The following is a 14,970-nucleotide window of genomic DNA, read 5'->3' as shown; positions in this document are numbered from 1 at the left end:
CATGTATTTGTCATATTTCATAAAAATTACAATAAGCAAAATAAAAACAAAATATTACACTTACATAGATTGTAATAATCATCTCAAGTGCGGCTACTTGAACCCAAACTACAAATACAGCTGTGAAACTAATATATGGAAAAACCACAAGTGGGGGTCATATATATTGATTTCGTTTAATGTTGTAAACGAATCGAATTTTTAGCGAATAGTTCGTGAACCGTTCGACGGGAAGTTCGTTTACGTTCGTTCATTTATCAACATGAACAGGAAATTTCGTTCGATTAGTTAAATGAACGAACATGAACAGAGGCATCGGTTGTTCAATTGTGTTCGTGAACATTCGTTTATGTTATGAGTTTTTTTGCACTTTTATTTATTTTATCTGAACTTTTTATATTCTTTAACTTTATTTATTTTATTATCCTAAAAATTAAAATAGAAAACCCTTATTCTCATTGTGCTTATGCATTGTTCCCCTTTCTTTCCTCAATATTCACATTGGCGAACGCTCTCATCCTCCGTTCCGCTATTATGGCTTCAAGTTCCGGCGTTGCTTCCTCTGCCATCCACGTCTAGACTATGTCGCTTTCCCCGATTTTATTTGAACGTTCGTGAACACATTTATTTCCTTATCGAACGATCGTTTACAACCCTAGTTTCGTTACTTAGTGTGATGTTATTTATCTAATTATATATTCGGTTTTGACTTTGATACAACTTTTGCCCAGGCCTTTGTCATAAACATAAGCGGGCCAACCGGCCAAGGATAAGACCTGCTAGTTTTGCGTTATGAGATCGCCTCGATGGCGAAATTAGGGGTGGCAAATTTTGACATGACACGTCATATCTAAACAGTTAAATAAACAGGTCGTGTCTAATTAAACAAATTGATCATTGTCTGCCAGCCCATTTGACTCGCTTAGGTAAATGTGTTTTTAACACATAAAAATGTAGGTTAACGTTGAATCTATTTGTTTTGGGTTTCTTGCGTCTACAGATTATCTTCGTATTATGAAAAAAAACCAACGGTCGGCTTGTCTAGAAACTGTTCTTGGGCCGACGCCTATCATAGAACTCGGATAACAGATTTTCGGTTTTAAGTTCCTTCTAACATATTTTCAGAGATCAAACTTTTAATAATCAAACATTCAAACCTATGAAACACCTAAAGTGGGCTTGCCTAGGCCCATCATGTCTTAAATAACGATTTTTAATTCAAAGTATTTATCTTATGGTCCATCAAAATTGTCTTGAATAGCAGATTTTAATTCAAAGTAACATTGAAGAGATGTAGGCCTGGATGCCTTTTATTTACATTACAACTTCCACCATTTCATAGCAAGAAGAAACTTCACATTCACATTCACCAACCATCTCATCATGCATTCAAACCCATAACACGAACATTATTTACACTTCAACAAATCATTCATTCACCGGAAACCCGTCTTCTACTCGGGCCGGAACGTCACCAAATCTGGGAGATGAGCTTCATGAAGCTTCTTTATATCATTTGCAGTCACTTTAGTTGATTCCAAACTGAGTGATTTCAACTTCTTCAGTTTTGTTAAATGCTGTAATCCTCCACTAGTTACCCGAGAACTCGAAACGTTTAAAGACACCAGTTGTGACAATTCTGCAGTTTCAGATCGACCGGTGGTTAGTTAGCTCGTGCACATGTTTTATTAATTAAAAAATAGTAAGTTAATATATTGGATATGCATCTGCCACATGAGTGATTGATTAATAATTATTTTTATACATGAATAAAAAGACCTTGTTAAAAAATCATAAAATAACCTTTTGTTGTGTTTCGAGTAAAATGCCATTTTCGTCCACGAAGTTTGGCCAGTTTAGGTTTGTTTTTTCGCATCAGAATCCAAAAGGTATGAAATATTTGTCATTTTCATCGTGCTTGTTAACTCCATCCATTTTTCTCTGTTAAGTCAGAGATGTTTCCGTCTTTTGTGTTAACTTAAAAGGGCAATTCAGTCTTTTTCACTTTATGTAAAAAGACTAGATACCTCTGAAAAGGACCGAATTGCCCTTTTAAGTTAACAAAAAAACCGGAAATACCCCTTACTTAACGGAGAAATATGGATGGAGTTAACGAGCCAGATGAAAATGGCAAGATTTCAAACCTTTTGGATCTAGATGCAAAAAAAAAAAAAAAAAAAAAAAGCTTTGGATAAAAATCGTAAAACTGGCCAAAACTCGGGGACGAAAATGGCATTTTACTCGTGTTTTTAAGCCTTCTTTGCGAATGTCGGATCTAATGTAATGTGGCGGCTGGTGTGGAATTAACCGTACCACACCTGAAACTAACACGCGTAAAACCCGTTCAGATGAAGGTTGCTCATTGTCTTTATTCATTTAACATCTTGCAGTAGCCCATAAATAGTAAAATTGAAGAAAAATTACCAGAAATAAATTCTAGAGATTTATCAGTGAGATGGTGGTTCTGTGAAAGATTCAAAAGCATCAGAGATTGAAGATCTTTAATGTTCTTCACACCAGCATCAGTTAATCCCCCACCACAAATTTCGAGCGATTTTAAGTTTTTAAAATCTACACGTCAAACCAAAATCAGAAATTAATAAAAATTCTATAAGAACAAACCAAAATCAGAAATTAATTCTACAAGAACAAATTATTATAGATGAAAATGTAGCAGCATACTGCGCAAGTATTTCGTTCCAGCATCTGTTATTTTTGCACAGAATAGATCCAGATGGGTCAACCCGGTCAAACCTGCATATATAACCAATTGGAATATCTGAAAGTCATTATTTTAGCATTTAAAAAATCTTGCAATTTATTCACGTTGTGACATTATCTAATAAATCAAAGAGTAAAATGTCATTTTCGTCCCTAAGGTTTGGCCAGTTTTGGGACTTTCGTCCAAAAGTTTGTTTTTTTCGCATTTGGATCCAAAATTTTTGAAATCTTGCCATTTTTCATCCGGCTCGTTAACTCGATCCATATTTCTCCGTTAGGTCAGGGGTATTTTTGTCTTTTTCGTTAACTTGAAGGACAATTAGGTCTTCTTCACTTTATGTACAAGCATATAAAATTCCCCTGACCGAATCCGTTAAATCAAGTTGCCCTTTAAGTTAACAAAAAAAAATACCCCCGACTTAACGGAGAAAATGAATGGAGTTAACGAGCCGGATGAAAATGACAAGACTTCAAACCTTTTGGATCCAGATGCGGAAAAACAAACCTTTGAACGAAAGTCACAAAACCGGCCAAACGTCAGGGACGAAAATGGTATTTTACTCTAAATCAAACCTATCAAACGAGTCAAACAGGTCAAAAGTGATAAAAACCACCGATACACGACACAAACCTGTGTTGAACCCGATCCATATGAACAAACTGCAAGATTCAAACAGGTCAATGTACGCATACCTGCTAGAGCTGCAAGACCAGCATCTGTGATTTGACGAACATCCAAATTAAGTGATTTAAGACACGCTAGTTTAGCCAAGTTTCTTAAACCGCCATCTGTAATTACAGTGAATGAAAGATTCAAGCTTTCCAGATTCACCAAACCTGCAAAATTTAAAAAAAGCGTTAATCTTAGTTTTGATTAGTCGAATAAGATTATATATGAACAATTCAGCACAAAAAAATGGCTTGACCAGATATATGACGAAGCCCGTTGTTTCCAACTTCTGTATCAGATAACTCCAAACACTTTAAACGACTAAGACCTGAAAACCACAAATATTTATTAGAATACTAATAATTTATTAACTTATCCAACATGATAAAAAGAAGAGTTAATTACTGTTTTCGTCCCTGTGGTTTGTCAAAAATCACTATTTCACTCCATTAGTTTAAAAATTGCGATTTCAGTCCCTGTGGTTTCACTTTCGTAACCATTTCAGTCCACACCTCGTAACCATTTCAGTCCCTGTACTTGCAGAATAAATGGATTGAAATGGTTAAGAAAGTAAAACCACAGGGACTGAAATGGTTACAAAAGTGAAACCACAGGGACTGAAATCTCAATTTTTAAACCTTTGGTTGTCTGGCCCCTGTGGCGTCCGGTTTCTTGAAGCGGGTTCAAAAGGCAGCACTTGCACATGCGACAGTGTCTGTAGGCCATAGTTATGTGTTTAGCCGAGTAGGATTTGCAATTCAAAAGGGGGTGGCGGCGCAGCTTGTTGCCCGTCTACCAACCCATGATTTGTAATTTGCTCTAACCTTCTAATGGTAATGTTACTATTTTAATTGACCAATGAAAAAAAAAAAAAAAAAAAAAATTTTAAACTAATGGACTGAAAGAGTGATTTTTGACAAACCACAGGGATGAAAACAGTAATCAACTCTAAAAAAAATTAGACAAAGGAATAACCTGCTAAATGAACCAATCCTTCATCTCCAATTCTACATGAGTCAAGATTCAAGCTCTCCAAATCTTTTAAAACTGCATGCCATAAAATAGAATTAAATATATACTATAGTGTAAAATGTCATTTTCGTCCCTGAGGTCTAAGCAGTTTTGCGACTTTCGTCCAAAAGTTCGTTTTTTCGCATATGGATCCAAAAGGTTTGAAATGGATGGAGCTAACGAGCTGGATGTAAATGGCAAGATTTCAAACCTTTTGGATCCAGATGCGGAAGAACAAACCTTTAGACGGAAGTCGCAAAACTAGTCAAACCTCGGGGACAAAAATGGCAATTTACTCTATATTATATGTATACATATATGCATGTGTATAAATGATTCCAGATGCTAATAATTTCCAATTTCTGAGTATATGTCAAGGTTAATAATTCACCTTTCAAGTGAGACAAAACAGCATCTGATATATCATTGAATCCCAAATTAAGCACCTTCAAAGACTTGAGCTCTGCAAAATATATTATTATTTTTTATAATTTAGTAACTAGAAAAACTCGAATATTCTAAAAGGCACAACACAACAATAAAAAGGCTTACTTGAAAATTTTTCACAACCGTCATCAGTGAAACTAGATCTGCTTACATTCAGATAAAGCAGAGCAACAAGATCTGGATAATAATTATCAAATAAATAAAAAATACTCGATTGAAATTTCAACTATCCAGCGGAATTATGAATTGAACAAAAATAAATAATAGAGTTAATTACTGTTTTCGTCCCTGTGGTTTGTCAAAAATCACTATTTCAGTCCATTAGTTTAACAGAATAATGGATTGAAATGGTTATGAAAGTGAAACCACAGGGACTGAAATGGTTACGAAAGTGAAACCACAGGGACTGAAATCGCAATTTTTAAACTAATGGACTGAAATAGTGATTTTTGACAAACCACAGGGACGAAAACAGTAATTAACTCTAAATAATAATATAATTGACCTGAAAGTGAATCCAAGCATGCTGCAGTTATAGGGCAGCGTTCCATATTCAGCAATGAAAGCTTGTGCAAGCCTGAAAAACAAAAAGAATACACAATATTTTACATTCATAATTATATAATGGAAAAAGAAAAATATGTGGTTAAAAAATAAAAACTTGTGACCTTTCAAGAATGTGACACCATGATCTGTCACCTTGCTGCACGAAATTTGTAATTCTTTCAAGTTTGTAAGCTCTGAAACATAAAAAATTATTAGTACAGTGAATGATATTCATATTCATTTCAAGTTCATTAATCATTACAAATTACAAAGTGTAATAAAAATTCAAATTATTAAAAGAAATTATTTTTTTCTTGATCGTATATGTTATGGCTTATAGCATTAAATCACGTTTAGAACACTGATTAGAGCTAGGGGTAGGGGCGCCCATCACTCACCACTCACTCATCACTCACAACATCCAATCAATTTCGGCCACGTCATCGAGCTTTATTCCATCACTAGTGGTGGATTTTAGTGGAAATGCCCATCACTCACCACACCCAACAATTTTCCTCACAACCCAACAATTTCCCTCGTTCTCTACAACTTTTCACGCGTGATAGCGGCCACGTGTTTTCAGTTCCACGCGTTTTCAAAAGGGTGGCGGTGGTGTGGGTGATGGTTCCCCGCGTGACGGGGTGGTGACCACGGGGCGCCCCGTCCCCCTAATCATGTAAATATCAATGATGTAAATTGTTAAGAACAATTACCTGACAGAGGCTTCATATCCGCATCGGTAATGCAATTACAGCAGTTAAGATTAAGTGATTCGAGTTTTTTTAAGCCTGCCATTGTAATGCCCAAAATACCCTTGTTACACATTATATACAGCAAAATTTAACAAAACAAGTATGCTTTTTCCATATCTGATAGGAATCAGCAATACAAGTAATTATTCAAGATCGCAAATTCACTTTCAAACTCACAGGCAGCCAAAAAAACCAAAAAATGTGTTACGATAAATAAAAGGGGAATTGGCTTGTAATAATCCCATCTAGACCTTATTGGCCATTAATAATCCCACCTCAGAATATTCCCCCCACCAGTCCCACCTTTCACCTATTTTTCCTACAATGGTCCCCCGTTAAAAAAACTTAACGGAGTTAAGCTTTTTTCCAAATTACAAACAAATTTCTTAGGGCTTTTGATCAGAACGATGATACGAGTCCATTGATGTAAAACTTACTTCGAAATGGTGCTCCAAGTGACTTGATTTTGGTTAATTGAAAATTTAAACACCCGAATTGAAGCGTCGTTTTCATCGTTTGGGGCAACGTTTCAAGGCAAGTTTTACATCAATGGACTCGTATCGTCGTTCTAATCAAAAGCCCTAAAAAATCTGTTTCTAATTTGGAAAAAAAGCTTAACTCCGTTAAGTTTTTTTAACGGGGGACCATTGTAGGAAAAATAGGTGAAAGGTGGGACTGGTAGGGGGAATATTCTGAGGTGGCATTATTAATGGCCAATAAGGTCTAGGTGGAATTATTACAGGCCAATTTCCCTAAATAAAATAATAATTATGAGTTTTTAACACATAAATATACCTCTTAAATGAACAAGACCACCGTGTATCCCTGTACATCTTTCCAAGTCCAGCTTTGACAAATTGACCAAACCCGAAAGCGAACTCATTCCTTTAGCGGTAATATTGTTGTTCCTCTTGAAACTCAAATTCGTCAAGTTTGAAAAACCTGAAATATAACAATTATTAGAAGCTTTTTAAGATTAAACTGATCTGTTTCTTTTAATGTTATCCTTCAAACCATGTCAACTTTGATCAAGGAAAATAATAATAATAGTTAGCGTTTAAAATCTTGGAGAAAAGAAGTACCACTAATGCAGCCGAGCCCAACATCTGATATCTTTTCACAGAAATTCAAATTTAAGGCCTCGATGTTTGTGCAGTCTTTGATACTAAATAAACCAGAATCTGTAACATCTGAACCAGAAATATCTGCAGAGAGTAAGGATGACCCCTGAGAACAAATAACATCCATCCATGCATCATCAACACCGGGATATTCGCCTAAATTTATATCCTGCCAAAAACAAAACGAGCTTATTGTAACAAAATTATATATTACATATACCTAGGGCTGCAAACGAACCAAACGTTTGGCAAATAGTTCGTGAACCGTTCGAAGGGAAGTTCGTGTGTGTTCTTTTGTTTAAGAGTGAATTTCAAGGACTGTCCTTTATCTTTATACCCATTTTCAGGCGTTGTCCTTTATGTTCAAAATTGACGAGTTTTGTCCTTTATGTTTTCATATTATACACGTTTTGTCCTTTAGGCCTAACCCAGTTAGTTTTTTCAGTTAAATTTGGTCATGTGCTTTGCACATGGGGCATTTTTGTCAATTCAAAGGTAAGTTCAACCGCAGATTTACAGCTCAAAGCTTCTGCAACCTTTGAATTGACAAAAATGCCCTCATGTGCAAAGCACATGACCAAATTTAACTGAAAAAACTAACTGGGTTAGGCCTAAAGGACAAAACGTGTATGATATGAAAACATAAAGGACAAAACTCGTCAATTTTAAATATAAAGGACATCGTTTGAAAATGGGTATAAAGATAAAGGATAATCCTTGAAATTCACTCTTTGTTTAATAAACAAACAAATACGAACAAGAAATTTCATTTAGTTGAATGAACGAACATGAACGGAGGCCGCGCTCGTTCATTTATGTTTGTGAACGTTCGGTAACGTGTTCGTTAGTGTTCGAAAGTTCACTAATGTTTTTAGCTTTTATATTTTATTTAAATAGTTCAAAATTCCGACAAATAATAAAATATTTAATAAGTGTTAAGTGTATTATATATTTTGTTCATGAACGCTTGATTGTGTTCGTTTGTTTCCATTTGTGTTCATGAACATTAGTTCGTGCTCATTTGTGTTCATCAACGTTCATTTTCGTTCCTTGCCTAAAATTAACAAACACAAATGAACACGAACAAGTTCAGTTCCTTAACAAACAACAAACACGAACATAAAATCTCGTTCGGTAAGTGTTCATGAACAGTTCGTGAACACATATATTTCTTAACAAATGGTGTTCGTTCGGTTCGTTTGCAGCCCTATACCATCATGCTACATAGGATGATATAGCATGCCAGTCAGGGCCGGCCCAAGCCCAAGTATTTTGAGGCTTGGGCTTTAGGCCTCCAAATCAACAGGGCCTCTAACTAAAAAAAATTATATATGATATTTGAATTTGGCTGAACTTTTCTTCATACATATAAAAAATATATAAAAATACAAAAAATTCAAATTAACTTTGCCAATAATAAACCTTCAAGTTTATTTTGCAGGTCCCAAGCCGGGTAAAGGAGGGTTTTTCTCAAATAGTGTTTTTTTTTCTTTTTGTATAAAAGAGGCCTCGAGTTTTTAATTCGCTTTAGGCCACCAAAATGGTTGAGCCGTCCCTGATACCAATTATGTTAAAATAGCTGACATAGCATCCAATTCGCGTAACATTGATGACGTGGCATCCACACTCACGTCATCAACTTATTTTGACGATGTGGACAACAGATCAGCTACTTTTTTCCTTATTAGAAAAGATACCTGCAGATCACAGTCATGAAAAGCTTCAAGATATGCTTCAGTAAGGCGTTGAGAATCAACTAATTCGTTAAAAATTTGCTGACTAATATCTCTTGGAAGCGTTGAAAAGGTCCCATACTGATCAATTTCCTGTTAAGAGACCATAAAGAATACATTCTTTAATCTTTATTACAGCTGATTATAGGATTAATATACCGAAAACTAACATACTTCAGATATTTTATGGATACATAATTCCATGAGAGACGGGCATAACGCGAGTCCTTCTTTATTATCTACACTTGCTCGAGAGAATGACGTCCCCAGCCATTTCGAGCTTCCGCTCTTCGAATACCTTCTAGTAATTACTCTGTGTGCATTCTCCTCGTCGGATTGTGGGTCCCGCTTCCTAGAACAAGCTCCTCCCATGGGAATTTAACCTTAAAAGGTGCTAAAAATTAAGTAATTTACTCAGCTTTCGAGGTTCATGTCCTTAACCTGTAAGTTCAAATGATTTTTAACATGTAAACATTGTAATGCAACTAAACAAACTTCTTAAAAGTCTCTAAAAGAGTAAATTGCCAAAATTGTCCCCGAGGTTTGGGCATATTTGCTTGTTTCATCCAAAACGACTTTTTCGTGCATTGCAGTCCTTCACCTTTGGCTTTCTTGCCATTTTCATCCTTGAGCTTGGCAATTTGCTGCAACTTTCATCCCTCGAAAAATGACCCTCACGAATGAAAATGGCAAGATTTCAAACTTTTTTTTGATGAAAATGGCACCTCAGGGACGAAAGTTGCAAAAGTGACAAAACCTCATGGACGAAAATGACATTTTACTCTTTCCAAAAAGTTTCCAAAGTGTCCAATGAAAATTTTCAAAACCACAGAGTGCAAAGTGATCACTGTGACATAAATATAACAAACTGTGATCAAATAACCATATTAACAAGTAACTACTAGGGGTGTGCAATAACCGAACCGTTAACCAAAACCGAACGGAAAACCGACAAAACCGAACCGAAATTAACCAAAACCGAATTAACTGAAAGTTGGTTAACGGATATTTTTTACCATCGGTTAACCGAAATTAACCGAACCGAATCATTTATTTCTTTATATATTTCTGGCTTTTATACCTCTATTTCATGTATTTCATGTTTTATACTTTCATTTCATGTAATAATACCTCTATTTCATTTATTTATGCCTTCATTTCATTTATTTATACCTTCATTTCATTTATTTAAACATCTATTCATTATTTATACCTTCATTTCATTTATTTAAACATCTATTCATGCATTTATACCTCTATTTCATTTATTTATATATCCATTTCATGTATTTATACATCTATTTCATGTATTTATACCTCCATTACATTTGATTTGTTTCTAAGCAAAAAAATTTGCCGTTGTTTGAATTGGTTATTAACCGAAAATTAACCGAACCGAAAACCGACAAATTAACCGAATTAACCGAACCGATTAACCGATGACTTCGGTTACGGTTACGGATAATGCTAACAACCGAACCGTGCACACCCTTAATAACAACTGTATGATAATTCATATGTATACAACATAAATATAACTATCTGTGATCAAATAACCATATCAAGCTATCAACAACTGTATGATAATTTATATCTATTATATATATAAACACATATGTATACATAATAACTCATTTTCCAAACAATTCAAACTTCTAAACATCAAAATAATAATTCATCAATCATCCAATAACATTCACCACTCACTCACCTTCACTATCACTCACCAATCAACCACAACAAACAACGAAACCCTAATTTCACAAAACAATCATCAAAACACAAACAATTAACACCAGTTACATAATCACTCAACCACAACAATCATCATAATAACACGATCATGATAACAATCAATCATCAAACATCATAACACGATCATGAATAATATAAAACCTAAATCGATCATCGAAAACAATAAACAATAACGGAAACAGAAATTGAAAATGAAATTGAAGAGAGAAATGATGATCGAACCTGCAGAAGATGAAACGGAGACGATTGAATATAGAATTTTAAGTAATAAGGTGAGAGAAAGTGATGGCGATCATGACGACGATTGAATAGATAGGGTTTGTGAAGAAGAAGGAAGGTTTGAGAAGGTAAAGCGTGTATGTATATGTGTGAAGGTGTATGTATAGGTGGAGGAGTATGAGTGATCGAACCGGCAGATGAAAGAAACGTGGAGGTTTGGAGTTTGATGATTCTCTCTCTCTCCCATCAAGGAAGGCCTTTGGATAAGGCTTAAAGGGGTCCCACGAGTAGATATATAAATAAATCTAGAAAAATATCCTATGGGAAAGTGAATCATTTGCTACAATAAACATATTTTAAAGCACTATTAGTTTCTAAAAGAAAAAAAGAGATAAAACTTGTTTGTTGTTTTGAGAGTGTGACGCAGTGACGGAACTAGAACATTAATTCAGGGGTATCCCTAAAAAAAATTTTTTACCGTGCAATCATACAATATTAAAAAAAACAATACATAAATAAAGTAAAACAAATACCTAATAGATTTGTCCTCTTCTTTTTTTCATAGCTTTAAATCGTTCCATCACATCGCCGTCTTTTGCTTCACTTAAAAAATCCTTTTCGACCGCACAAACCATAGCATTGTTCAAGAATTCCGGGCCGATCCGATTGCGTAAATCCGTCTTCACAAGCTTCAATTTCGAAAACATCTTTCAAAGGTTGCGGTTGCCTCCGGTAAAAGCAAAGCTAGCTTGTTTTTTAAATTTTGGTTTCGTCATAACTTCAAAGAATCAAACAATCAATTATATCAAACTAACAACTAATCAACTGTCATTAAAAATAAGTAACAACAACAACTAAACTAACTAATAATAATATAATATCAAACATTCAAACTGAAACAATAAAAAAAAACTTATCAAAGTGAAACAAGTAACAAACCTCCTGTTCGTAAAAGTGTAAAACAATAAGTAAAAACAACAATCAAAGTATCAAACCTCTCCTGTTCGTAAAACAACAATTAAACCAACTAATAAATATTCATAAAACTAATGAATTCCATAGTATCAAACCTTCTGTTCTGTGATTCTGTGAATGCCGCACGCCCGCACAGCCACAAACCTCCGAAGTTCGAACTGAAACAAAACCTCCGGTTGGACCTGTTCTGTGATTTCTGTTCGATCGACCTTTGATATTCCTTGAATTCAATCTGCCGCACCATAACACTATTGGGTTATTAACTTATTATTTTGGTTATTTGGGCTAACTAATATTGGGCTATCATTTGGTTATTTGGGCCAATATAATCAGAATTACTTGGGCTTAATACCAGTTTATAATTTTTTTTTTTTTAGGGGTGTCATAGTAGTTGTTGAGGGGTATCCTTAGTATAAAAATCGGGAATTTTTTTTTTTTTACACTACCGGTTAAAAGTTGAGCCGTAGCCCGGGCTACGCCTCATTTAACACTAGGTCCGCCCCTGGTGTGACGGGAATTCAGTTGATATTGGTTTGGTTAGTTATGGTATCATCACATGTTATTTGTGATTCATGGCGGGCCCTACTAGAAAAACATGACATTAAACATGGAAAAAAGTTACTTAGTCAAAATAGTAAACCTTCTGCTTCAGTGCTCTTAGGTAAGGGGGTAGTGGTTTGCGAGTGTTGCGGTTCATAGGGTGCCCATAGAGAGTAGTGAATTGAGGGTAGTAGTCACCGTTGGAGGAAGAGGGGAGAGAGATATGGAAGTATGCCCTCAAAATTCACCTACCCAATCATCTATCATATTTGTGATTTATTTTAAAAAAAATAAAAGAAAAATGATAGGTAGTTGAATTATCGTTACTTGTCGGAAAGTTTACAAAAGAAACAGAGAGAGAGACGAGAGAGGGTTGAGATGTGTGTTGTAGAAAGCCGATGCTCTATTTGAGTGGGAATATGGTGGTGGCATGGTGGTGAAGAGTGGGTAAGATGGGGTGGGTGGTGAGACCCATATAAATATTTAAATATTAATTATTAATTATTTTCTTTTTAACATTTTAGTTATTAATTTAACAATAAGGATATTTAGGTTATTTCACACTCACTTAACAATAAAAACTAACCCTCATCCATGCTAGGGATTATTCGAGTATGAATGTGCAAAAGTTAGAGACTATAGCTGTAATTTTAGAAATATAGAAACTATAGATAAAAATAAAGCAAACCACAAGACTATCGAGACATTTTTCTCTTTTAGAAATTATAAAAAAGATACATAGTAAAAATTAAATTAAAATCATCTCAAAAGGTTGAATTCACCGGCCCACACCAAACCGTCTGAAGCCCATAACATGAAAGGTAAAATGAGCTCATCGAGCAGCCCACTAAGACAGATTATGGTCCAGCCAAACTTGAAAACTGTTTGATAAATCCATGTCATTTCTCAAATGCTCCATCCTAAAATCAACTCGACTACACGTTAAAATTATATTAAAATCTATAACATGTTCAACTTAATATAGAGGATGGTTATAGCATATCATAACACTTGAATATATTAACTAAGAAGATAGCTAATATTTTCGGTTTATATGTCTTCTAGACAAATTTAATTAAAGTTATATATAACAAGCTGCATAAACATAACCTAAGTTAGGAAAAACTTGACGACTATCACCAAAACAATCTATGTTTTGTTTTAACTCGTCACACATTTTGGGGTTGGCGAGCGGTCTACATTCGTTTATTTCTTCAACAGCGCAAGCTCGTGATTCCGGTTCTTCTTTGTCTCATGTAACAACCACCACCACCATCATCATGAACATTAAGATTAATAAAAGGCTAGATAGAGAAGATGACTCGATATTAGAGTGAGGATGTACACAACAAAATTTGTTTAGATAGTTAAACAAATGGTGCATTTGGAAAGAGAGGAATGAGTTTATTTTTCAAAACAAAAAATGTAGTTCGCAAGAGGTTTTGGGAGAAGTCAAGTTCAGAGGTTTCATCTGGTTAAAAAATGGTCTTTATTTAAGTCCATACGTTGGAAAGATTGGTGTAAATATCATCAAGAACATTACGATTAAGAAAAGGCTAGATAGAGAAGATGAACCAATATTAGAGTGAGGATGTACACAACAAAATTTGTTTAGATAGTTAGACAAAGTGGTGTATTTGGAAAGAAAGGAATGAGTTTATTTTTCAAAACAAAAAAAATGTAGTCCACAAGAGGTTTTGGGAGAAGTCAAGTCCAGAGGTTTCGTCTGGTTAAAAACTAGGTCTTTATTTAAGTCCATACGTTGGAAAGATTGGTGTAAATATCATGTGTACATCAGTACATGTTGTAATTGTTGGTCAATTGACCGTTTGGGTCGTTGGCATGTATTATGGCCTTTTACCCATTTAGGTCGAGGATGTATTTTAGTAAAGTTTATTTAAAAAAAAAGATAGTTAGACAAGTGATAGAACCTAAGACTATGGGGTGTGGAGGGGCTTGGGTTGGGGGCATTGCTCGACACGTGGCGAGAGTGGGATCCACAAATCAATACTCAAAAACTAGGGGTGTGGTGTGGCGTGGCGTGGCGTGGCGTGGCTTAGCTTGGCGTGACCAGCCATGTGGTTTTTTTTTGTTTTTTGTGTGGCAACAGCTACCCCCCAATGACTAGATCGAACCAGCCAACCAAAGTCAGACATGTCACCCAGCCCCTCCCCACTCCCCACCCCGGTCCCACGCCAGGCTCAATCTCCACGCCAAAGAGGCAATGTCATACCCAACGCTTGCCTGAAGGGGAGCAGCCGACATTAAACCCAAACCGTCGCTCCAACTCACACCCCACACCCCACAATCTAAAACTTGATATATGTCAAAAGACAATTAATAACTGTTTTAATACAAAAGTTAATGAAACTGCTCCATGAATATTAAATGCTTATGGATGTGCGTTTCATTGATAAATTATCTGACATTTTGCATGTTGTTAATATATGTGCTTGTGGGAGAAAGGTGTAATCAATGTT

The 14,970-nt window shown here is 35.2% G+C and overlaps 1 protein-coding gene across 2 annotated transcripts; it reads right to left on the bottom strand.

Moving 5' to 3' along the window:
• Positions 1–1,232: 1,232 nt before the first annotated feature.
• LOC110922554 (F-box/LRR-repeat protein 4) lies at positions 1,233–11,194 on the bottom strand. 2 transcript variants are annotated; one of them, XM_022166843.2, is made up of 16 exons: positions 10,979–11,194; positions 9,176–9,392; positions 8,966–9,094; positions 7,230–7,437; positions 6,943–7,089; positions 6,109–6,183; positions 5,518–5,589; positions 5,355–5,426; positions 4,955–5,026; positions 4,794–4,865; positions 4,367–4,438; positions 3,648–3,719; positions 3,415–3,558; positions 2,683–2,754; positions 2,425–2,571; positions 1,233–1,639 (listed from the first exon to the last, which is right to left on the bottom strand). In XM_022166843.2, the coding sequence occupies exons 2-16, from the start codon at positions 9,371–9,373 to the stop codon at positions 1,455–1,457; spliced, it is 1,737 nt and encodes a 578-aa protein (XP_022022535.1). In that variant the 5' UTR covers positions 9,374–9,392; positions 10,979–11,194; the 3' UTR covers positions 1,233–1,454. The 2 variants fall into 2 exon arrangements, with proteins under 2 accessions (XP_022022535.1, XP_022022534.1); XM_022166842.2 differs by having other exon boundaries at positions 9,176–9,442; positions 10,979–11,193.
• Between the last annotated feature and the right edge of the window lie 3,776 nt (positions 11,195–14,970).

Source organism: Helianthus annuus, chromosome 17, assembly GCF_002127325.2.
Source record: "Helianthus annuus cultivar XRQ/B chromosome 17, HanXRQr2.0-SUNRISE, whole genome shotgun sequence".
In the NCBI taxonomy this organism is placed as follows: domain Eukaryota; kingdom Viridiplantae; phylum Streptophyta; class Magnoliopsida; order Asterales; family Asteraceae; genus Helianthus; species Helianthus annuus.
Note: the sequence above shows the minus strand (reverse complement) of the source record. Positions and strands in the feature narration are given on the sequence as shown.